At 41.8% G+C, this 25,639-nt stretch overlaps 1 protein-coding gene across 1 annotated transcript in view; it reads right to left on the minus strand.

The window, feature by feature from the left end:
• Positions 1–25,639, minus strand: part of LOC137502985 (ATP-binding cassette subfamily C member 4-like) — a 183,546-nt gene that overhangs the window by 144,372 nt on the left and 13,535 nt on the right. Inside the window, exon 5 of the mRNA XM_068230280.1 lies at positions 12,620–12,842. Coding sequence (XP_068086381.1) covers positions 12,620–12,842 — 223 coding nt within the window. The remainder of the gene's footprint in view (positions 1–12,619; positions 12,843–25,639) is intronic.

Below are 25,639 nucleotides of genomic sequence, written 5' to 3' on the forward strand. Positions count from 1 at the left end.
TCTCCGGGCACTTCTGTTTTCCCAGTCTTCTTTCATTCCAGCAACACTCTCCACTATAATTTCATTTCATCTCTCAGTCATTAATCATTGCCCCAGAGGAGTGCGACAGGCCTTGGCAGCCGGCACAATTCCTATCCTCGCCACAAGTTGGGGGCTTCATTCATCCCATCCCTGACCCGGTTATTGACTGGAAAGCAGGTTGTAGGTTTTCATTTTAATTTGATCTGTTATTCCCATCTCTAAAATTCAGGCTATTAACACGAGAATAATTGGATGGAATCCATTGATTACCCTTGGTTAATCCTTGCCTTGATACAGCGTTAAGCCAATTTTCCCCAAGTTTTTTACTTGGCGGGGGGATAACAGGAATCCTCACACCTGCAGAATTTGGATTTCCTGCTTTGATATACAGAGAGGAACACAACAGTTCATTTTACAGCCAGACACACACACATAAATGCTCGATGCAAACGCACTGGAACACAATAACGTGGGTACGGAGATAAGTTGGGTGCGTTACCTGGCGCCCCTACCGGAGGTTCGTGACACTAAGAGCTCACGCTGAGAGGCATGTTAACCGCATAGCATAGAGCAGGCAGTATGTAGGATTGAGACGGCGGTGGTGGTTCTAATGAAAAATATTACATAACTAAAGTTATATAAAATTCAATTTTCAATCATTTATGACTTATACATTTTTACTGTACCAACTCTCACAGTTTTGATGATTCTTGTTGTTTAAGGGGGCCTAACAACTAGGTCATCGGCCCTTATACAGTTTTACCATACCAACTATGTTGATAGAATTCATGAATTTAGACTTTTGTTGCTAAGTGCGTATCAATGCCGAGCATTGCTAACATGGAAATATTGTTTCATTGTGTTAACTGGTGATTGTTTTTGTCAAGATTGTCTTATGGTGTAAAACAGCATGATCATCAGTCTATATCGACAAGGAAAATTCTAAAGATGATTCTAAAAAAGAAATGAGAAAAAGACCGTAAAGGAATGATCGCTTGAAGAGTAAGACAAGAGGGAGTTGTGGTAGAAGGAAAAATTCCCTTTACATTAGATGCCCTAATCTCACAGAGTTGGAAGGAAACCAAATGTGAGGGCCTAAAATATCAAAAGCTCATAAAACTGATCTACAATAACATTACATTGACCATTGTTATTTGACTTCTGTCTTCTGCAGTCACTCATCTCCAATAGATGGGATTACTGCTGCATCCCAAGTAAAACAGCATGCCTAAATATTGGCGGAAAGTAGCTGGGAAGTTAGTTAACCTTGCACATTCTATATGATTGTCCCGTCAACGACGGGTACTACAGCTAGTTAATAAAGGGTGTAATGGCCCAACCAAAAAAAAAAAAAAAAAAAAAAGTAAAATAATAAAGCCATACTGCCAACCAGAACAAAGGAGCCTACTGCGCTATGAGTCACACACAGAACACACAGAATCACAAGCGCTTTCACACCCAATCACTGGCACAAACACCAAGCTTACATTCAACATCCACTCAAGACTTATGCTCCAATGCTTGCAGCCCGGCAGCCTTGGGGTCAAAAGGAACCGCTAATGAGACAAGTTAATTTTCTGACAAATAAAGCGAAGTACAGACTATGAATCTCATGTCAGATCCGTATCGACGGTTGAACTTCTTACAAAATTATGTTGATATTCTTCTAGTCAATACTATAATATTTTACATCCAATTAAGACGAAACTTAACATAGACATGTTTCGACCCCCTCAATAAGACATATATAATAAATTAAAAAACATCAGACATACTGTCCCCTTCAAAATTGGCAAAATCATTTATTGGAAAGCATTTATTTCTACTGTATGTTAAAATATTATTTATGAACCAGGAAGGGAGTTTTATCACGTCGAGTTGACTGAGCGAGATATGCCAGGTGGCTGGGAATTCCACTCAAGGCCAGGCGAGGGGAGAACGCAGAGACAGCTAGCCAAATAACCTTGGAATCAGCCGTGAATGACACGTGACCAGGCTGAATGTGTGTCAAGTGCTCGATCGATAATTGTGAAGGTGCATGACGTCTGACTATGGCAGCCAATCAAGCGATTAATTTGGTGCTAAGTTAATAAATTAACCAATCGCTTATGAGGAAAAGACGCACCCCTGTCTTAAGACAGTGAATAATGGATTTTCCTAGGGAAAATTTACACAGAAATTTCTACCTCTGAACACGTCTTGTAGAGGATTACTCTAGCTTCAACTGCGGACGGAAGAAGACGTATTTCGCTTACTGAGAAGAATTACTCAAGCTTCGACTACGGGCAGAAGAAGACGCATTTCGCTTGCCAGGGAACTTCGTCATTCAGAGCCTACAACTGGATACAACTGCAGTTCAGATGTTTGCGGACTCCATCTATAATTCAGCAGACTCTAAAAGTTAAGTTTCCTTGTCATCTTATCAGACATCGGTGTGAGTTTTGGACCTTGTCTTAGACGTGATTTTTAGTTTCAGCTTCACAAGATTTCCACTGAAGAGGTCACCGGTTCGAGTCCGAGTCAGGATGTCAGTCTTCTTTCTTCATGAACGGTGTGATTTCCAGCGCGCCAGCATGTCTCCAATGCACGAGTAAAATGTAAGGCAGTCCAGACGGGCGTGACGAGGATCGATGGTGCGTAAGGTGATAATGCACTAGGTCATCAGCCCGAGTTCTACAACCGACAGTCACCACCAAGTAATATTTAAACTTTGTTATTCTTTCTTTCCTTTTGTAAAGTAATTGTAATGACATAGCCTCTACTTATTTGTTTAGACATTTTCTATTAGTTAGAATTTTTCCGTCTCTTCTTTCTTGGTGATGGTAGATTGAGGATGAGTGAGTATTTGAACCTATTAGTTTGTTTTGAGTGGATGTCTTCGAGAAGTGTTTCAACTGTCCCGAGTTCATTGTGGCAGGAGAAATAAGTGTAAATTGACCCCAACGTTAAACTTGGACTATTTGAATATTTTTTTGACTTTTAATGAGATCAAATGGGACAGAAATTCCGTGGATTCTATCATGTCAGAGTTCATTCTTCAATTATGCGACATATGGTTGAGTTTTGTGTGCAATAGAGTCATCTGAAGTGCTGTGATGATTAGTTGATTGATTGATGGATATTACTGAATTCAGCAGTCGAGCTGTGCATCCATTAATGAGTCAATGATGGAGTAAATATGTTACTTGATGTAATGTGTTCGTTATGAGTGCAGATTGATCGAGAATCACAATTATAGTGGAGAAGTAAAAATAAATGTCGTAGCTCATGAACCGCGTGCGCGGAATGTTTATTCTGGCCTATGTTTAAGCGATTTATCAATGATTTTTTGGATGATTTTGTGTTCGTAAATTTTCTCTAAACGTTGTCGTATAACTGTGTTCTATAATTAAGTGATAATCCTTGCTCTGTCACATTTCCCAGTTGATGAGAGGAGGTCACCACGATAGTGTCATCGTGAGAATAATTTTCCTAACTTTGTCTAAACATAAAAATTAATAATCAAGGGCTAGCGTTCGTGTAAATATGTATATAATATTTCCGTGTATCTTTGTGTGAGTGTAGTATGTGTGATTTGACTGTGTTTTGCTTAATGTAAGTTTATAATCCATATTTGTGATGATGCTCTTCATTATTTTGTGGAATTTTCGGCCTAATTTACGCCAACTTTAGTGGTTCACCATTTGAATGAATTCAAACCTTTAGTAAATTTTATTCGTTTTTAAGGAGGAATAGGATCTTATTTAACAAATACACATGAATAAGTATAGGCCATGTCAGTGGATTGAACTCACAAAGTCGAAAATTGTAAGAATAATTTAATTACTTGTTTCGAGTAACGGATAAATGTAAATTGACACGAGGTCAAGTTCCGAGCTATTATGTGTGAAGCAACTACTAGATAATTATAAAGTTGAGTTTATTTATTAATTTAAAGGTCAAAGAAGACGACTTAACTATAATTTTATAAGAGAAAAATTTTTATTTAATTTTCAAAGAGAAATGAAAATGATCATTTTCAAATTTGTTTAAAATCAAATTCATGAAGGAAGGAAGTTTATTTTCAAATTATTAAATTATAAATAAGAGAGATCATCTCAAATTAATTATTATTAATTATTTAATTAATTTTTCACTAAAAATATGAATATTATATTTGCAGATACAGGCATTTCCTGTTTCGTTTACCGATGAAGTATCTATGTGACTACGACATAAAAGAAGACAAATCATATAAACAAAATACCTAGATTTTGTTAATTATTGTATAATTTATGAAGAGCAGTAGTTGTAATAAATGTCTAAAACCTACTTAGCTTTCTCTCATTTGCCACTAGTTCATTATCTATCCCTGCACTTTAAAATTTTCGCACAGCCGATAAGCGAACGATCTGCACCCTGGAGATCTTCGCTCACCGGCCGAGCTGAGCCCGGCATGACGGGTGCAATACGAAATGAAGTGTTAATTACAGAGCTTTTTCTTAAAAAGCATGATAAAAATTAAAAACTGTGAGGTGGTGATCGTTAAAACAGTCTTGAACTGGAGACCTTTTTGTTTCAATGTTTTGGTCCCTGGTGTAATTCAACTAATATCTGTAAACTGTTGGCTTAGTTATTATGTTCAGACATAAGCTGATACATGTAAACTGTTATTGAAGTTGAAAAGTCTGATTTCTAGTGTTACGTGGCCTGCTTGTATCACCTGTGTTCTCTGACTACGGAGTCCAGCTAGCCTTACGTGTCTGATTTTTTAATTTATTATATGTCTTCTTGAGGATGACCCTATGCCGGGTCGAAACATGTCTATGTCTATGTAAAGTTTTGTCTTAATTGGATGTAAAATAGTATTGACAAGGAGGATATCAACATAATTTTGTACAATTTTGTAACAAAACAATAAAGCGAAAGTGAGAATGAGCGACCGGACGCAGCCAGCCGCCAACACTACATCTGAGAAGGGAAGGAGAAGGAAAAGGAGGGGGGTGGGGGGGATCAACACGAAAACAGAAAAAATAACAAACCCACCATAGTTCAGAATAATTACTCAAATTATCATGCAGGTGCACTTGAAGTGTCCATTACGCATCTTCTCAGTAGCAGATACCTAATATTTCGAGGTTATGTCTTGTTATGCGATTTTTCGGATAAAAACAGTCATGGAAAATACATCCGTCATAAGTGTAATTGAATGGATGCACGCACAAATGAGCTAACCATAATTACCTTAAATTGGTGAAAAAAATACTTTTGCACTGATGAAAAGAAGAAATTGGAGGATGAAATTAACAAATTTTTTGTTTTCATCTGAAAGGAGCAGCTTTATTTTTAACATTGGCATATAACTTCAACCGTTTTGTTGATAATCACAACAGTAGTGGGCGGACAAATTATGTTCAGACGCATAATCCAGCCCATTGAATAAAGGTTCCTCTCAAATGATATCTGGTTGTCGTCATTGGGTAGGTGCCGGGGGACTTGAAATAAGATGGCATTTTTCTGGGAGTAATGTGGAAAACCCCATGGTAAAACTATACTCAGGATAGCTACTGTCAGTACCGGGATTCGAACCTCGAATCTCCTAATGTCGCAGCTCCTCAGTCCTCTTGTGTAAGTGTGAGTGAACACGCTCAGCTATGGAGGTGAATGGAACACAAAAATTGACCCAGAACATGAAAATAAAAACTTCTTTTGCCATTTTTCAGCGATTGTATTAACTTTTGAGCAAATTTAGTCTCCACCCAAGCTTTTCTTTTCCCTCGGTTCACATCTATAAGTAATGTAAGAATCGCCACTAACCGTTTTCCTTTCCTGAATGTCCCTTCCACAGTTTCTGACATTCTTTTTACGTCTTCTGTAACTTCCACTGGTAGACCTCTGATCATATTCACATAAATTACCGTCACGTTCAAAAGCGGAAGCCATCTTTACTTGGTTTGTAAACAAACAATGTAACCAATAGAAACAATAAAATATCTGTATAACACATCATAATTTAAATTAATTTATTGCATTAAATACTCGTCTAAGGCAATACACTATTCAAATGCATTTTTGATTCCATTATGAAATAACTTCGTACCAAAATGGACATGTATCAAGGGCTACCAAATTCCGTAGTGTTTGCTATCCTGCGGATACGCGATCATACACGAACTTTGATAACAATCAATTAGCCCGTTTTTGCAATTCTGTCAAGATGATTTAAATAAACCAAGAACTTCCACGTCTGTATTTCTTTACAGGTAATTCACTGATGATGGTAGCCCACTTCAGTAAATGTAGTTTATATCATTAACAGTAGGTGGTAGCAGTGTTAGCGATTATGTGGTGGGAGAGGGCGAGAGGGGCCAGTCACCCCCCTACTTAGTTGAGAAAACATTACATTTTTATTCCATTTTAGCCGGCTGAAACTAGAAATTATTAAAACAAGCAAGTTGTACAAGCCCCGCTGTATTATCAACTAATTATTTCCTTTATTTTCTGTAATTATTAAAAATATTATTAGCGGGAATACGCACAAAAGGTTCGTCGCGACTAGCCGATTTGTATAGCACCAAAGTAAGTAGTGGAGAATTTGCATGTGCTGTGAGGAAGGGTAGCGGATATATCGGGTGGTCCACCAGCCCTTTGCGATCCAGTTTTATGCATCCTTTCACATTTAGGCCTACTACAATTCTGAAAGACATCGGTCCCTCTCCCTAAACGGGGTAATATAACGAGATGTGTGTTTACGGGCAAGAAGACAGCAGGAATCATGAGCGCCACTATTAATTCATTATGGGTACCGGTACCTCGAATGAACCCATAAAACGAGTACAGATGCGCAGAACACGTACTTTTAAACAGGAGGTGGAAGGACAGACCAGGAGCACGGTACTGTATAGGCTGGAACGTAGGCGTCGTAGGTCAAGTGTCGCAGTAGCTCACATGGCTAGCGCGCGGTAGGATGTGTGATAGTTGACAGTGCTCGAGGATTAGAAGGTTCAAGTCCCATACAAGTATTTTTAAGCCAGCTGCCTGGGACGTGGCGAGGTTGTGTACTTAATACCGGTATTTTTCATAGACTGATATGCTTATTTTTCCCTGAAAAGGGCCGTTGGCATGGAGCTGGGCTGTTGGAGGCTAGGAAACATGTGACAGGATATCATTTATCCACGTTGTTTAACACAGCACCTGCTCGAAATGACAACCTTTGTGGTCTATACAGAGCTGCTCGCGATGTTGTAAGGACCGTCTGGCTCATTGCAACATCTCTGGCAAAACGAATCGTCATGCCTCGGTTCATGAACTGTCTAAGGTGACAAGGACTGGCCGGCTCCTATGCATACACCAGTTGTTTTACATGGCCCCATAGAAAAAAATTCAGCCGTCAGGTCCTCCCCTTCCTATCATTTTATCAGGATACGTTGCATGGAGATGGTTCCGGACGACCATTGCCACGTGCGGTGGAGCTCCGTCATGTTAAAACCAAATCCTGCAGCTATCAAGGAGTGACGCATGTTCCAAACATGGTGGTAGTTCATCTTGGAGAAACCGCAGATAGCGTTGGCTGGTCAAATGGCCCTCAAAGAAATGGGGACCGATGGTGTGATCACCCATGATTCCACACCATACATTCACGCCCCAATGTACTGTAAAGCTGTCTGTCGCACGCAATGGGAGTTATCCACACTCCAGTAATACATATTATGGCGATTAACGGTTCCATTGTTTTGGAATCGTGCTTCGTCCGTAAATAAGAGAGTCGCTAGAAAAGCAGGATCATTGTCCACATGCTGAAGGATCCATCAAGAGAACCCCACCCGGGCATCGAAATCATGACCATGGAGCTTCTGGTGTAAGTGCAGATGGTACAGGTGAAACCAGTGGGTATGCAACATCCGCATAACAGACGCTCGGCTGATGTTCGTCTCCTGTGCAATGGCCCATGTGTTAGTATGAGGGTTACGCCAGATAGCGTCAAACACGACCTCTTCATTGTCAGCAGACGTCACGGGATGATCTCGAACAGGCCGTGTCCTTCCCAGGGATGCAGTATCCCGCAGGCGTTTTTCCACACTCCGAAATGTCATGCACGTTGTCGTCTATCCGTAAAGCGTTCTTGGCACAGGCGTTGTGCCTGGTATGCATTCTGTCTAGCTTCTCCATAGATAACTAACATATCAACATACTCGTTGCTGGAATACATCGAGGCAGTGGATACAGTTTGTGTTGTGAATTGCTTCGAAGGAGGGGAGTTCGCGGAGCATACTTACCTGCAATCGCATGATGTTATCGTTCAAATGGGGCATACTTTGCCCTACCTGTGGTCTACGAAGCTTGGAACATGTACGACGTAGCTAACTGGCCACAGACCACCACCATACCCATCACCATACCCAATGCAACGATGCATACGGTCGTTTACAGGGTCAAATAAAATATTCAGTTCTTGGAAGCTATCAAGTATGCAGCCTTACCACATCCCAGGCAACTGGCTGTTAAAAATTCCTATTGCCATGCGAGCTACTGCGCCCACTTCCCAGCCTATACAGTACCGTGCTCCTGGTCTTGGCGTCCACCTGTTTTAAAGTATGGTACATGATCTACGTATCTGTACTTGTTTTATGGGTTCATTTGAGGTACCTATAATGAATTAATAGTGGCACTCACGATTCCTGCTGTCTTCTCACACATCTCGTTATATTACCCCGATTTAGGGAGAGGGACCGATGTCTTTCAGAATTGTAGTAAATGTGAAGGGATGCATGAAACTGGATCGCAAGGGGCTGGCGGACCACCAGGTATATATATTAGTTTCTTAGTGTGTGTAGTCAAGTACTAAATGATTTTTAATTGTACAATCACGCCGTACTTCCATTTAATTGTAATACATGTCCTCCTTTGGTGAATGTTTTGTTGTATGGTATTGAAAGAAAATCTCAAAAAACTAACATTACCACACTTACTGTCAACCTTTACCTCTCTGTCGAAATTCGCTGAGAGAGCATAAAAAACTTAAAACATTTTGTAGGTTTTTTAAGTGTTTATGTACGTGTATAATCCCACTCCCCTCCAGCTATATCCCACATACTCGAGTACGTTTTATTTTCTGAACACTCCGCCCCCCCCCCCCCCCCGGCCACTTCTAATTCCCGATCGCCGCTACGGGGCGGCAGCATCTAACTCAATTTTCACAAATTTGACGGTTAGCCCGTTTCTGCGTGCATCCATTCAATTGCAACATGCAATTATGACTGCAATAAAGTTGTCTTTCATATTCAAGAAATGCATGTGTAGATTCACGACATCTAATCATCTGCAGGCCTCCGTACTGAGCAGCGGTCGCTTGGTAGGCCATGGCCCTTCGGGGCTGTTGCGCCATGGGGTTTGATTTTATGTGTACATTGAAAAGACACTAGCTGCAGTACCCGCCGTTGATGGGTTTATCATATAGCATGCGCAAAGTTACCTAACTCCCCAGCTACTTTCCGCCCAGACTGTTTTACTCGGAACACAGCATTTCTCCCATCTATCGGAGATGAGTGGCAGCAGAAGAGACAAATTAAATCACGACAATGGTTAATGTAATGTTATGGTTGATCAGTTTTATGAGCTGTCGATATTGTAGGGCTGCACATTTAGTTTTCTAACGACTCTGTGATATGAGGGTGTCATGACTCCTTCTTGTCTTATTCTTTAAGCTATTGCTCTTATCGAACACTGTAATCATTTTTATAATCACAATTTTTCTTGGCGATTTGGAACGATGACCATGCGGTTTTACACCTTAAGGCATACATACATATACTGTATACATTATCATTATAGACCATTATGCCTTTCAGTGTTCAGTCTGCAAGCCTCTGTGAATTTCCTAAACGTCGCCACAATCCTCTATTTGCAACTAGTGCTGTGGTCTCATTTAGTTGTATACCTCTTATCTTTAAATCGTTAGAAACTGAGTATAACCATCGTCGTCTCGGTCTCCCTCTACCCCTCTTACCCTCCATAACAGAGTCCATTATTCTCCTGGATAACCTATCCTCCTCCACTCGCCTCAAAAGGCCCCACCACCGAAGCCGGTTTATGCGTACAGCTTCATCCATCGAGTTCATTCCTAACTTAGTCTTTATCTCCTCGTTCCCAATACCCTCTTGCCATTGTTCCCACCCGTTTGTACCAGCTATCATTCTCGCTACTTTCATGTCTGTTGCTTCTAACTTATGAATAAGATATCCTGAGTCAACCCAGCTTTCGCTCCCGTAAAGCAAAGTTGGTCTGAAAACAGACCGATGTAAAGATAGTTTCGTCTGGGAGCTGACTTCCTTCTTACAGAACACTGTTGATCGCAACTGCGAACTCACTGCATTAGCTTTACTACACCTTGATTCAATCTCACTTACTATATTACCATCCTGGGAGAACACACAACCTAAATACTTAAAATTTTCTACCTGTTCCAGCTTTGTATCACCAATCTGACATTCCATTCTGTTGAACTTACCTGCTGACATCAATTTAGTCTTCGAGAGGCTAATTTTCATACCATACCCATCGCACCTATTTTCAAGTTCCAAGATATTGACTGCAGGCTTTCGGCACAATCTGCAATTAAGACCAACTCGTCAGCATAAGCCAGACTGCTTACCGTACTACATTTCCACCTAACTGAAATACTGAATCCCTCGCTGCCACTTCATACCTTTCAGCAGACGATCCATGTAAACTACGAACAGCAAAGGTGAAATATTATATTACAGCCTTGTCTAACCCCTGTAAGTACCCTGAACCAAGAACTCATTCTACCATCAATTCTCACTGCAGCCCAATTGTCAACATAAATGCTTTCGATTGATGTCAGTAATCTACCCTTAATTCCATAGTCCCCCAGTATGGTGAACATGTTTTCCCTGGGTACCCTGTCATATCCTTTCTCTAGATCTACGAAACATAAACACAACTGTCTATTCCTCTCGTAACATTGTTCAATTACCTGGCGCATACTGAAAATCTGATCCTGACAGCCTCTCTGTGGTCTGAAACCACACTGGGTTTCATCCAACTTCCTCTCAACCACTGATCGCACCCTCCCTTCCAAGATGCCAGTGAACACTTTGCCTGGTATACTAATCAATGAGATACCTCGATAATTGTTGCAATACTTCCTGTTACCTTGCTTATAGATGCAATTACGAAAGAAAACCATCACCACCTAACATGACTGAACGATATTTCCACGTTAGCAATGCTCGCGTTGATATGGACTAAGCAACAAAAGTCTAAATTAATGAATTCTATTATAGTCGGTACGGTAAAACTGTATAAAACATAAATATTTGGAAATTGTATTCTCTATAACTTGTGTTAGGCCTATGTAATACTTTTCGATACGACCAATAACAGAGGTATTTATTTTTAAAACAATCTTAGGCTCTTTTCCCTACACTACCATTTCATTCAGCGTGAATAAAAGTTATTTACAGATGGTGGTGGTTGTGATTACTATTTTAAGAGGAAGTATAACTAGGCAATCATCCTCTATATAACACTAGTCAGAGAGAAAAACGGAAGGGATCAGATACTTCGAAAAATGAAGGTATCGGCCAAAGAAAGATAAGAGCCACGAAGAGCGTGTAAATGAAAGACTCCCTAGCCCTCGGAAACCTAATAGCGTCGAGATCGGAAAAGAACAAGAGTTGACCAAGGGAGGTCGTATAGGACAGATGAAAGTGAGGAGCCTGGCACAAGTAAGTGGAAGCAATGCCAGGACTCAGCTAATGGCCTCGTGGTCTCCAACACACACTCCAAAGTTTAAAGACCTTGGAGCCCCCTTTAGTCGCCTCTTATGACAGGCAGTGTATATCGGATGTTATTCCACCGCCCCCACCCATAGGGGGAAAAGTTATTTACATCCTACACTGTAGTACCTTATTCCCAGACTTTACATACCGATTTTCATTAAATTCTGTTCACCCGTTTCCTCGTGGCTCGGCGTTGATATGCATTTAGCAACAAAATTCGAAATTCATAAATATCTGTTATCATAGCCGGTATGGTAAAAGTTTATAAGACAAACAATGTTCGGAAATTTAATTTTTATATTTGAGATTTAAATTTTAGGGTTTCCCCTTAACTATTATTGCGTGAATAAAGTTATTTATAGCCTAGATTGTGGTGCCTCATTCCCCGACTTTACATACCGATTTTCATTCAATTCTCTTCAGCCATTTTCTCGTGATGCTCGTACAGACAGACAGACAGACAGACAGACAGACAGACAGACAGACAGACAGACAGACAGACAGACAGACAGACAGACAGACAGACAGACAGACAGACAGACAGACAGACAGACAGACAGACAGACAGACAATTAAAAAGTGCATTTCCTTGTTTCTATGAACACGACCTATACAGAAATACCATTTTAAATTCTGAGCAATGTACAGACGAAACTCTCATTTTATACAGAGATTTATTTATTTATTTATTTATTTATTTATTTATTTATTTATTTGTTTATTTATTTATTTATTTATTTATTTATTTATTTATTTATTTATTTATTTATTTATTTATTTATTTATTTATTTATTTATTTATTTATTTATTTCACCTTGCAATGGCACCACTACGAAGACAGCCGCTATGCCAACGAAGCAGGACCAGCCGATCTGCACCCACATGAGGTAAGTAATGATCACAGCGACGATGGGCGAGGACCACATGTAGTGAAGGTAGTTGGACACCAGATCAAATCTGCTGACATCATTGGACAGGAGATTCACCATATGACCAGCAGCTGTCTCTCCAAGTGCGGTCCGACTGAGTCGTAAGGACTGCAACAATGAGAATCAATCAATCGATCAATCAATCAATCAATCAATCAATCAATCAGTCAATCAATCAATCAATCAATCAATCAATCAATCAATCAGTCAACAGCTGTCTGAGTAATCTCGCACGTACGATATGTCAAGTTCATCGTTGATGGAAATTATTTGATAGTTTGGCCTCTTCGATACGCTATGGTTTGGCTTCAGTTATTGTAGCGTTGCATATGCCTACATTCTGTTTCGCATGTTGTTGTTTGAACAACGCAGTGTCTCTTATTACCGGTAATTTCATTTCTTTCTTCTATTAAGAAATCTACGTATTTTGAAAGAACGTCTTAATTTTCACCACTGTAAAACACAAATTCTCGTCACAGGTTCTAACTAAAAGACAAATAAATAGCAGACTAGGTAGGGGGTGAATAACATGACGAGAGACAAGTGGTATCCCAAGCAGCAAAATACTCTTTGCTCAGAAGGTTCAACCCTTGTCCCGTTTCTCTACAGGGTCGGGTGCTGAGGTAATGACAGGAGACGTAAGCTTCCCAGGGCTCTTCTCATCCATACATAATATGGGAGGAATCAGAAATAATTCCAATGCACAGCAATTCAGTTAGCATACAGGAAGTGTTGACTGGGGCATATTGACCAATCGACAGGAAGCTATGCTTCTCTTATCTACAATATGTATGACCAAATACAGTAGAGACAATACGCGACACTCCCCAGCGAGATATCGAGGGACAGCTATTAGAGCTCTCTCTAGGGGATTGACCTGAGAACTACTGATTCTGTCATAAGAGCACGTGTATTTGTGTGTGAAGATTTTGGTGTTATGCGTTTTCAGTGAGTTGACATAATTAAATAATAGCGTGTGTCATTCCTTGATATCTCCTCTCAACATGAGGGGAAAGGTATGTGTTGTGTTAGGCTGCAGTAACTATGAAGTAGAGAAAAATGCGTGGTCATTCTTCCGTTTCCATGATGTTAGTATGTCCAGATCTTTTTGCATATAATCCATAATCTTTTGTTCGCAGTTGTTGTCATAAAATATAAAAATATCATCTGCAAACTGTTTGCCCTCCGGTGTTGGTTTTTCGCCCGGACTCAGCTAGGGATCCCACCTCTATCACCTCAAGGGCAATGTCCTGGAGCGTGGGACTTTGGGTGAGGGATATAACTGGGGAGGAGGACCAGTACCTCTCTCATGTGGCTTCATCTGCTAAGCTGAATAGGGCGCTTGTGGAGGATGGAAAGATTGGAAAGGATAGGCAAGGAACAACGGGCTAGAATATAACACATAGAGTGGCTACCACGCTGCCATCTTTGAAGAAAGTTGAACTAGCAACCGCCATGTCTTCAATGTACATCAGTAGGCTAAGCACTTTTTAAGCGAATGTGGAACAAAGCCGAAAAATGAGATATTTTCACACAGATCTTATTCATTAGGTATAATAGAGGTTATTTGAGTTGATGATAAAAATATCGGATGGAAAGCATAACTATTTGAACCTTGGCCTGGGTAAGGGATCTCTTCTCGGCCAAAGCTTGTCCTGCTGCTCTGCTAAGGAAACAGCTGCATATCTTGACCAGAATTGGGCGGTGGACTAATCTCCCAATCCCCGGTGACGTATAGCTCCGCTGGGGAGTAGCCGATGACACGGGTGATGCATCGTCGCATCGTCTGCGGTATCTGACGGTCTCATTGAATGCACCGTGGATAACCGTAGCGGCTGAATACCTCGTCTTGTAGCAGGCTGGTGATGCGTCCGGTCGTGGCTTCTGGTATCGCAAAGGTCTCAATCCATCCTGTTTTACCCCATGGTGTTCTAGGGTAGGACCCAACAAGTCCAGTGCTATGACCTCCCAATGGCGTTGTGGCCGTCATCCTCGCTGACTGGAATCTGCCTTCCTGTTGCTAGCCTTGGTGCAGGCACAGATGTAGCACCCCTCCACGTAGTCCAAGATGTCTTTCCGCATGTTGACCCAGAAGAATCTTGGTCGTATAGACTGATACGTCTCTTCGCCTCCTGGATGTCCGACTTCAATGTTGTCATGTGGAACTTCTCGAGGATTCCATCGTGTGCTGTGTAGGGAACACCGCTACTGCAGGCGCGTCGGAAAGGTGCGATCTGTACATCAAGAGTCCTCTGTCAACCCGGCAGTTCTTGTAGCACATCTTGAATTCCCTCTTGACGAGTCGACTATCGGTGTTCTGTTTCCTAATCCACTGCGTCATGGTCCTACAAAGCTTGTCTTGTTCCAGCCATTGTTTGATCACACCCAGATCAAGTTATTTCTTGACGGCCGCAAGCACAGATTCCCTAGGCTCACTATGGTGCTTTCGTGGGAACTCCCTCTCGACAATGATGCTCCTAGTTTCAGGATCACCGAGCTCGATAGCTGCAGTCGCTTAATTTGCGGCCAGTATCCAGTATTCGGGAGATCGTAGGTTCGAACCCCACTGTCGGCAGCCCTGAAGATGGTTTTCCGTGGTTTCCCATTTTCACACAGGCAAATGCTGGGGCTGTACCTTAATTAAGGCCACGGCCGCTTCCTTCCCACTCCTAGCCCTTCCCTGTCCCATCGTCGCCATAAGACCTATCAGTGTCGGTGCGACGTAAAGCAAATAACAAAAAAAAAAAAAGAAAGTTTCAGGATCCCTCGCCGGTTGCCTAGGAGATTCCTTGCCTTGAAGGTGCATTAACTGGATATCTCCCAGGTCTACTTCGACGTCCGCATCCTTACGAGTCTGGAGGTTTCCATCGTGCCAGGCGATCCTCAGCCGCCTGTCCCAACAAGACTTCAAGAGCTGCATAGTCCAGGATCACCTTTTATTCTTCCAGAAAGTCATGACCTAATATGATGTCAGGTATCAGGTTGTGAATCACTGAGACGTTAACTACAAGCAGCAAGTCCATACATTTAGTGGCTAGGTTAGTATGTCTTTGGATGGAATAGGTTACCCCGTCCGCTGCTTCCACTACTCTTCCGAGATGGCGAGACTTCATGGGCAGTAGTAATCTGGCAACAGTCCCATTTATAAACGAGTGACTTGCTAGGGCTGTCTAGTATGGCTGAGAAGCTCTCGTTGCCTATCCTCAAGATGATCGCCGGGCGGGTTTTGCCTGTTCTACTCACAATCTGACCATTTCTTCTCCTACTTGACCAGGGCTGCTTGTCTGTCGTGTCTTGAAGCGCATTCCTGTTCCCGGTCCCATTCCCCCTCAATCCAGAATGGGCCAGACCTAGCTCGTCCGATGTCAAGGTTGGGCACTTGTTCTTCAGGTGCCCCGCTCTTCCACACTGGTAGCACTTCTTAACTTCGCTGGTCTCTTCTGTAGCTTCGCTGTTGTGTTCCTCCTCCAGCTGCGCGATGATTCTGTGTAGGTTATCAAAGGATCTCGAGTGTGTTACTTCCACTGGGGGTCAAATCTTATCGTGGAGTAGCTCTGTGATGTCTGGTAAGATCTCGTTTTCACTTCCATCCGGGTGCAGACGCTTGAAGATTTAGAACTTCTATGGGACGAAGGCGCTAGCTCTAATGCCAGTGGGTTGTGCCTCAGTGAGTAGCTTCCTTTTCACTGACCTCTTCACCCCTTCGGAATTAAACCTAGAGAGAAATTCCCTCCTGAAATCCGTCCAGTTAAAATTTAAACCCTTCAATTTATTCCACCAAATAGCGGCTTGCCCCCTGAATCGCGGTGTGTGAGTTGCACGAAGAAGTCCTCTGGTATATTAGTCCTTCCTAAGAGACTGACCGATCCTCCGATGAAGCTAGTCGGGTTCTCCTCCAGTCGCCCGTGGAATTCGGGAAGGCTCTCTATAATCACCTCCGGGTCTAGGTGTGCTGTATTGCCAGTTCGGTTTGAGGGAGGTAGAGGTATGGTGATACGTCCTGTTTGAGTTAATCTGTCTTCTACTGCGTTTAGGATGCTTTCCCTTATATTCTGCACATCTCCCTTGATGGTCGAAAACCGGTTTACTAACCTTTCTTCAACAGCAGATATACGGCTCCCAAAATTTACCTCGACGGCCGAGATACTGCTTTCAAAACTTCCCGCAACGGTAGAAACCCTCCACTCAACCTGTTGCTCTATGCCGGAAACCTAGGTTTCCACCTCCTCCTTGAAGTTCGGGATATCCCCTTCCAGCTGGCTTACCCTACTATTGATCTCTTCAACCTGCCCCAGATTTGACCTGATGTTTGATATCTGCTGCGTTAATCGATTCGTTACGTCGCTAATTTGCGATTAAATGTTGTCATCTATGGTCAACATTTTCGATTCTAGGCCCTGTTCTACTTTGTAAACCTGCGTGTACATTTGTGTTATTTGTCCGTTAAAACTGTATTAACTTGAGAAATTTCGTCTGAATTTTTGTCATTTACTTTGAAAATTTTGTCTGTTAAGTTGAAATTAACTCGTGTATCAACGTCTGAGATTTTGTCATTGAGAGCCTGCGTCATGCTCGTTAACTTACAAGATATTTTTGTTATATTTACCTCATCTTCTGTCTCCGAATCTTCGTCGACTTCGATGAAAAACGTTTCGCGACCTTCTCCTTTTTCGACGAGATCTTCCCGTATCCACGCTTGAAGCGATTTCTTCTTCCCGTTCGTCGGGATATTTTTCTTGGCGAGCTCATCTTTGAGTTGTTGCATGGACATATTTCCAAGTATCACTTGCATCTTGTTCTATTTCGCACTACATTCGTATTCACTCGTAAATTGTTACGTCCTGTCACGGTCGTCAATTGATGTATCCATAATGACGCACACAACATGCTGTCAGTTGGTACGCTTATTATTATTATTTTTTTTTTGCTACTTGTTTTACGTCGCAACGACACAGATAGGTCTTACGGCGACGATGGGACAGGAAAGGGCTAGGAGTGGGAAGGAAGCGGCCGTGGCCTTAATTAAGGTACAGCCCCAGCATTTGCCTGGTGTGAAAATGGGAAACCACGGAAAACCATTTTCAGGGCTGCCGACAGTGGGGTTCGAACCTACTATCTCCCGAAAATTGGATACTGGCCGCAATTAAGCGACTGCAGCTATCGAGCTCGGTCTTATTTATTTAGAACTATATACTGTATCTACACATTATACGTTAAACACGCACATAACCTAATTAACTGCCATCACAACAGAACACCAGATCAACAAACCATCATTCTTAACAACTGCCTATCACTAAGCACATGGAGATTGTAGCCTTGAAACATTTGACTGCTAACTGCCACAGCATGTCTGCCTAAACACAACAGGAGGTCACAAGTATACTCCTGTTAAACCATAACTCCAAATAAGCAATAACTCGTTTTTACCATCAAGACCACCTCCTTATATACACTGACTTAGCAAATGTCATGGGATAGTCACCTAATAGAGTGTGGGGCCTCCTCTGGCCCTGCGAACTGCAGTGAGACGCCGTGGAAGTGAGTCGACAAGTCCCTGGTAGTCCTCTGGACGCAGCTGACACCAAATCGTTTGCAGAGCGGCCGCAAATGCTGGTCTGTCCGCGGGTGCAGGATCCATGGCACGGAGCCTGCGTTCCAGGACATCCCAGATATGCTCGATAGGGTTCATATCGGGACTCCTAGGTGGCTATGGCAGTCGTTGGACCTCTGCTGCATGTTCCTGGAACCATTCCCGGGCGACGTGGGAGCGATGTGGCGGCCGTTATCATCTTGAAACACCGCAGAACCGTCAGGCCGCTGGAAGGCCCAAAATGGGTGGAGATGGTCTCCGAACAGCTCAACATACCGCGTACCATTCAAAGTCTCTTCCAGAACAACTAGGGGGCCCATTCCATACCAGGAAAATGCACCCCTGACCATAGCATAGACACCAGTGCCCTGGACCACACCTTCGAGGCAGGCGGGATCCATCGATTCATGTGGTCTGCGCCATACACGGCGCCTCCCATCGGCATGGTGCAGTTGAAATCGTGATTCGTCCGATCATATCACGTTACGCCATTTTCCCAGTGTCCATCCCTGGTGACTGGCGACAAATTCCCGTCGTTGTACCCGACGACGTTGGGTTAACAGTGGCACCCGTGTGCGGCGCCGGCTCCCATACCCCATAGAACCCATTTTCCTACGGATTGTCCACTGGGAGACGTCTCTAGCACGGCCTGTGTTGAATTGAGCCGTGATTTGTTGCACGGTTTCCCGTCTGTCACTATTGACAAACCGTCTCCGATGTCCCCGGTCACAGTCATCGAGGGTGGCTGGACGGCCGGCCGATCGTTCGTCTAAAGTGGACGGTGACACCAGCATTCAACCATTCACGATACACCCTGGACACGATTGAACGTGTGAAGCCGAATTCCCGTACCACTTCCGAAATCGCACTTCCCATCCGTCGGGCACCGACCACCATACCCCGATCGAACGGTGTCAGCTTACGACGACGTTCCATGTTACATCTGTCACATTCACAGCCACTGCTCGCAAGGCCTCCTATACAACTGCCGCTGGCACAGGGGGCGTGTGGTGCGCAGACAACCACCTGCGCATCAGTGCTCCGCTATCCCATGACATTTGCTCAGTCAGTGTATGTGCCTGGTCAACCTTCTAGAAATATATGTTACAAAATACCTTCTCGTAAATTCTAGAGTGCCTAAAGCCTAGATATAATGTAAAGAATATTCTACATAGTTCTAGACGTTGCAGTGTATTTAACAATACTGTAGTGGATTACAAATCTTCTTCTTCTTCTTCTTCTTCTTCTTCTTCTTCTTCTTCTTCTTCTTCTTCTTCCGATTTTGGCCAACTGTGGACCGCATAGAACTTAAGGCTTGTTGGCCTTTCTTCTCTTCTCTTCCCAGAACCTTTTCATTCTCTCGCTTCGTATTTTTCTCTCCTCCTCAGAGATTATCCGGTTGGGCTTCTTTTTAGGTGGTTTGTCCTCAAAAAATTTGATTTTGTTGATTATGTTTCTAAACTCTTTCCTTTTATTGATCACCTCTAGTGTAATTCCAACTTCTTCTGCATCTCTTTTGACCTCTTCTACCCACTTAGTGGTGGCCTTCAATCCTACAATGTACTTAAAGATCTTTTGGTCAGTCTGCTTTCATCCATTCTTACTAGATGTCCGTAGAAGTTCAACCTGCGCTTCCTCATTGTGTCTGAAATCTTTTCCGTATGTTTATAAAGATCCTTGTTTTTCCTTTTTTTCCAGATTCCATCAGTAGTTTTCTGGGGTCCCAGAATCTTCCTTAGGATCTTCCTTTCTTTCTTTCTTTTCCAGTTCTTATAGCTCCCCCTTGTTTATTCAAAATAAGACACTCTGAGGCATACAATCCTTCTGGTTTGATTACTGAATGATAGTGTCGGATTACAAATCATATATACAGGTAATAATAAATTATATACGATTAATTACAGGTTCTTACATTAACTGAACTCATATAAATATCTATATACAGCGCAAGTTTCATGACATAATCTCATAAACAATGCGATCATCCGACTACGTAAATAAAAATAACAATACCAATACTAAAAGGATGGAAACACTTCATAACCATACATTACAATTAATAATAATAATAATAATAATAATAATAATAAGGCATTCAATCTTGTTCTTAAGTCAACAGCCTTCAAACATCTACCAAGAAAACAAAAGACATGGATATCACCAAATCCTCACTTGGGAGAATTTCAAATAGATCATGTTGCCATTGCACGAAAAGCAACACAAGAGATCCAAAATGTTAAAGTCCTGAGAAGTGCTAACCTTGACTCAGACCACTATCTATCCAAGATCAAAATTAAGCTTCATCCAAGAAACACCAAAAGAGTTAAGATAAAGAAAACTAGCAAATTTGATACAGAAAAGCTGAAAACCAGCGAAAAATTCACTCAGAAACTTCAGTCTTTGGACACAGAAAATTGGGAACAACTCAAAAATGCCATTGTTGAAACGGCTGAGGAGACAGTATTGCTAAAGAAACCAAAGAAGCATCCGTGGTGGACTCAAGAATGTGATGAAGCCATAACACAAAGACAAATCGCTTGGCAAAGATGGAATTCCCTGAAGAATCCAGAAAGATATGAAGACTTTCTGGAGGCTAGAAAACATGCAGCGAAAGTGATCCGCCAAGTAAAGCGCACATTTGACAAAAACCAACTGACACAGATCGAGCAGGACTTCAATAAGAATAATACTAGGGATTTCTATAGAACCTTCAAACACAACCTCACCAAGTACACCCTAGCAAGTCTACACTTCCGAGATCAAAATGGAGAAGTTGCCTACAACGACAAGGATAACTGCCAAATCTTGGCTAAATATTTTGAATCTCTTCTTAACTGCGAAGAACCAGAATCAGAATTCACCTTTGAAGAATCCAGACATCCCAACCCAGACTCTTCTCCCCCCACAAAAGAGGAAATCAAACAGATAATTACATCATTAAAGAACAACAAAGCACCTGGAGAAGATGCGATAATTGCTGAACTCTGGAAGGCTGCAGGTGAAAAGGCGATCGATAAACTAACTGAGATCATTCGCGAGATCTGGGAAACAGAGGAGATCCCAAATGATTGGACAGCAGCCCTGATTCATCCCCTACATAAGAAAGGTGACAAAACAGATGTAAACAACTATCGCGGCATCTCCCTTCTCGCAGTAACATACAAAATTCTCTCCAAAGCCCTTCAAACTCGGGCAGAAGAGCAACTTGATTCACAGTTGGGTGAATACCAAGGAGGCTTTAGAAAAGGACGATCTTGTGCAGAGCAGATCATGAACCTTAAGTCTGTCCTGTCGTACCTAAAATCCAGGAATAAGAATTTTGTAGTTACTTTTGTTGACTTCCAAAAAGCCTACGACTCCATAGACCGACACACACTCCTCCGCATTCTGAAGGAAATGGGCTTAGACAACAAAACGAGAGCTATCATTCAACAGACCTTAACCAGCACTACGTCCAGGGTGAAATTCAGGGGAGAAATTTCGAACGTCTTTGAAATCAAGACTGGTGTTAGGCAAGGGGATGGACTATCACCGCTTCTCTTCAACTGCGCTCTGGAGAAAATCATTCGGGAATGGCGCAAGGAGATGTGCAAGGAAGAGGTTGAGAATGGCCTTAGAATAGGATATAAGAAAGATGATCTTATCATAGACTGCCTAGCTTTTGCAGATGACCTAGCGATCTTTTCTGATTCCCTAGATACTGCTGAAAAGCAAATTAACCAACTGAGAATCCAAGCAGCACAAGCTGGCCTCCAAATCTCTTTCCAAAAAACAGAGTTTATAACCAACATCAAGCCAGCCCCCAGAGAGCTCATTGTGGAACAGGGAAAAATCAAGCAGGTGGAAAAGTTTAAGTACTTAGGCGAGTGGATAGTACCTAACAACTCTGAGAAAGAAGCAATCATGTGCAGAATCAACAAGATGGAGGTGGCATTTCAGCTCACTATGAATGTCTACAACAAAAGATCAGTGTCCATCAACGCCAAGCTTAGGCATTATTGTTCGGTTGTACGCCCGGAAGCACTGTACGCAGCAGAATGCCTTGCAATGAACAGAAAAGGTCTGATGGAGAAGCTAGAAGCTAAAGAAAGAAAAATCCTGAGAAAGATTCTTGGGCCAATCAAAGAAAATGGTGAGTACAGGAGACGACACAACAGCGATCTGTACCAACATATGGAGAGGATAACGGACACGATTCGGAAAAGGAGGATTAATTTTCATGGCCATATAGCACGCATGAGCACACAGAGACAAACCAATAGGATCTTTTCCTACTTTCTTAACAAGAAAACCAAGGGACCCTGGTTTATCGAAGTTGAAAAAGACCTTCAAGAAATAGGAATCACACTCGAAGACATCCAGAAACGTGCTCCTCTCCAGAAAAAGCTCCAGGGATACAAGAGGTTCCAAGAAAGGCCAAAGTTGAAAACAGGCAAGAAGTGGACTGATGAAAGGAAGGAGGCTCACAGAACGAGAATGCGTGAGTACTGGGGAAGAATTAAAGCTCAAGGATGCAAACGGTTGAAATAACGTGGTCCACAGCAGGCCGAAACGAAGAAAGAAAGAATAATAATAATAATAATAATAATAATAATAATAATGATAATAATAATTCGAGCTCGATACTTGCATTATTTACCCATGGATGAGAGAATATTGTTTTCGAGTTATATCAGTTTATCACACTTGCGTCACTGTTAACATATTGAAATTTTTGTAGCCTCTGATACGCGGTGCTGAACACTTTGAGTGTTAACTATTTACAACTAACATACCTTACCCAAGCTAGCTGGCCTGTCGTCGTAAGATGCTGTGACCCACAGCCCGCCGCCACCCCCATGACAAGGTGACTTCAAGCGCATGCGTCAACACAGCGACTTGAATTTCGCTGGGGTAGCTCTCTTTTGCGCCGGAAAAGAGAGCTGAACTGCTGTAGACCGAGCGGGTTATCGAGACAGTTGTACTTGGCTTGATCTAGCTGTTTGCAGTTTTTAAACTTGATATAAAGTGTTATAAGGAATGTTACGGAGTTTTGTGGATGTGCAGAGGTGAAAGAAGGTGCTGGGATGAACAGGTCTCAATCTACGAAATTAAAGTTAATTTTAAAATTTAACAAGGTTATATTTTCTTTTCAAGATTAAGGAATAACAAATATAACAGGTACTCAGTAGCCGAAACACGAATCGAGAATGTACAATTACAGAGTTACAGAATTTGGACTCCGAGAGCCAGACACACAATTCTTGAGCAATAAGCCCAGCCTTACTTATATACAAGGTTCAACAAAGGGGCAGAAAATCCCAATCATGCCTAGGAGCACTTGCTCCCCTTTACACAGTAAAGCCTCCTCGAGGCACGCAAAAACAATTTTTTAAGAAAGAGCAACCCGCTCTTAAAGTTCAAGCCTATCAAAGGCCACACCAAATTCTACTTTCAAGCTGTCCTCCAAGGACATAGACACAGGGGTAAAAATACCCAACCTACTGAGGCCTATTCAGTGAAGAAACAGAAATATTACATGGCCTCCACAATACCAACTTGAGAGGAGGCGAAACTGCACTCCAAATACGCCTTATTAAAACCTACTTGGCACTAGGCCTCTAATGCAAGGGCTAATCCCATACTAAAGAGGTGACTTATAGAAGGAGACAATTTACGTTAAGGAAGAAACGGTTGAGAAAATAAGTTCACCTCAATGCAATATGAGTGGGAGCTCGAGAGGGTTAAGCACTCTCTATCCCAATATGTAGTTTACCAAGACAGAATTTAAATCAAGCGTCTTTTACATTTTAGAGGAAGGTTACATGGTCAAAGGCTTCGGACCTGCCCCGAGAGTTAAACTGCTGAGCTAGCAAGAAAAGAAGTTATTAAAAGGCCATTACCTGGTGGTTGAACTGCTGCCCGAAGAAAGAGGCGCTTCCCGCCCCCTGCTACGTACTTTACACACTGATAGATGTTACAGAAGTGGCCCGGAGACCCGAAAATCAGCAGTTTATATACCCTCGTGGAAAGTTCGAGGCGTTTCAGGAATGAGAACACCCGCTCACAATCATTTTATTGGCTAACAACGAAAACCCCTACACTAGATGAAGAAGAAACACATTATTGGTGGAAAATTAATTACAGAAATTCCTTATTGGTCAAATTCAAAACTGGCGGAAAGAAAGGGTTAATATTGCCAACTTAAACAATGACTGAAAGAAATTTAACAAAGAACAAACTTATGACCCCAAAATTTCTCCAAAAACACAGTTCTTTCACTTCGCACTAGGGTGCACAATTGTAGTTCTTCAGTAGTGTCCTCTAGAAGAGAATGTTCACACTTCTTACTAAAAGCAAAACAAAAATACATCGAAAACGACCCAGTTCAGAAACTTCAAAATTTACAAGTAGGGACATCTTCTGAGAAACTTGAGAATGAACACTGTAGATAAAGTTCAGGCATCCTCCAGTAGAGGAGATTCAACTGGCGCAAAGTTTGAATTAGCGGCGTGGAGGTGTACCACCCGGTACAAGGAATAAGGAAATCTGAAGACAAAATTCTTTGTCCCAGCAACGCTGGGGTAGATGAAGTTCAGTGCACGCCACTGAAAAATTAAAATTCCCTCTGTCCTCCATTTTTATGAAAAGTCCTCTTTTATTAAGGGGGGAGACCTAGCTCAACACGGGGAAAATAGGCCAATATTCATTCGATTGTTATATATGCTACAAACGTTGACAAATGCTGCACATACCCCAGGATTGGCATGCTTAAGAGCAATCGAAAGCAACTTCAATAATGTCAAAATTCTAATTATAACATTTTAAAATCAAATGTTCGAAATTTCCCGCCTTTGCAACAATATATCACGGTTTCCTTCATAACTCTCTTACTGTTTCACGGATAATTATGACTTTTTCAGAGTTTCCTCGAATAATGTTGTACTACAATCTGTACCTCATTCAGATCAATAGAATTTAAATTCGATTTTATAGAACACTTTTATTTAAAAAGCTATTAATATTTTCTGGTGCTCGAAATAAAAACGCAACAAAAAATCCAAATCAGAGTCTATGTTAATGATTGAGGTTCATTTAGTAGCTGGAGTGTTGATACACACTTTGAAAAAGGAAAAGTACGAAAAATCTTATAAACTTGGAATTTATAAGGGAAACAGTGATATATTGTTAAAAAGGCGGGAAATTTTGAATATTTTATTTTAAAATATTAAAATTATAAAAATTCTGACATTATTGAAGTTGTTTCTGGTTGCCAGGAAGCCAATACTGGGATATGTGCAGCAATTGTCAACAGCAATTGTAGCATATTTAA

This window comes from Anabrus simplex, chromosome 14, assembly GCF_040414725.1.
Source record: "Anabrus simplex isolate iqAnaSimp1 chromosome 14, ASM4041472v1, whole genome shotgun sequence".
Taxonomy (NCBI): Eukaryota; Metazoa; Arthropoda; class Insecta; order Orthoptera; family Tettigoniidae; genus Anabrus; species Anabrus simplex.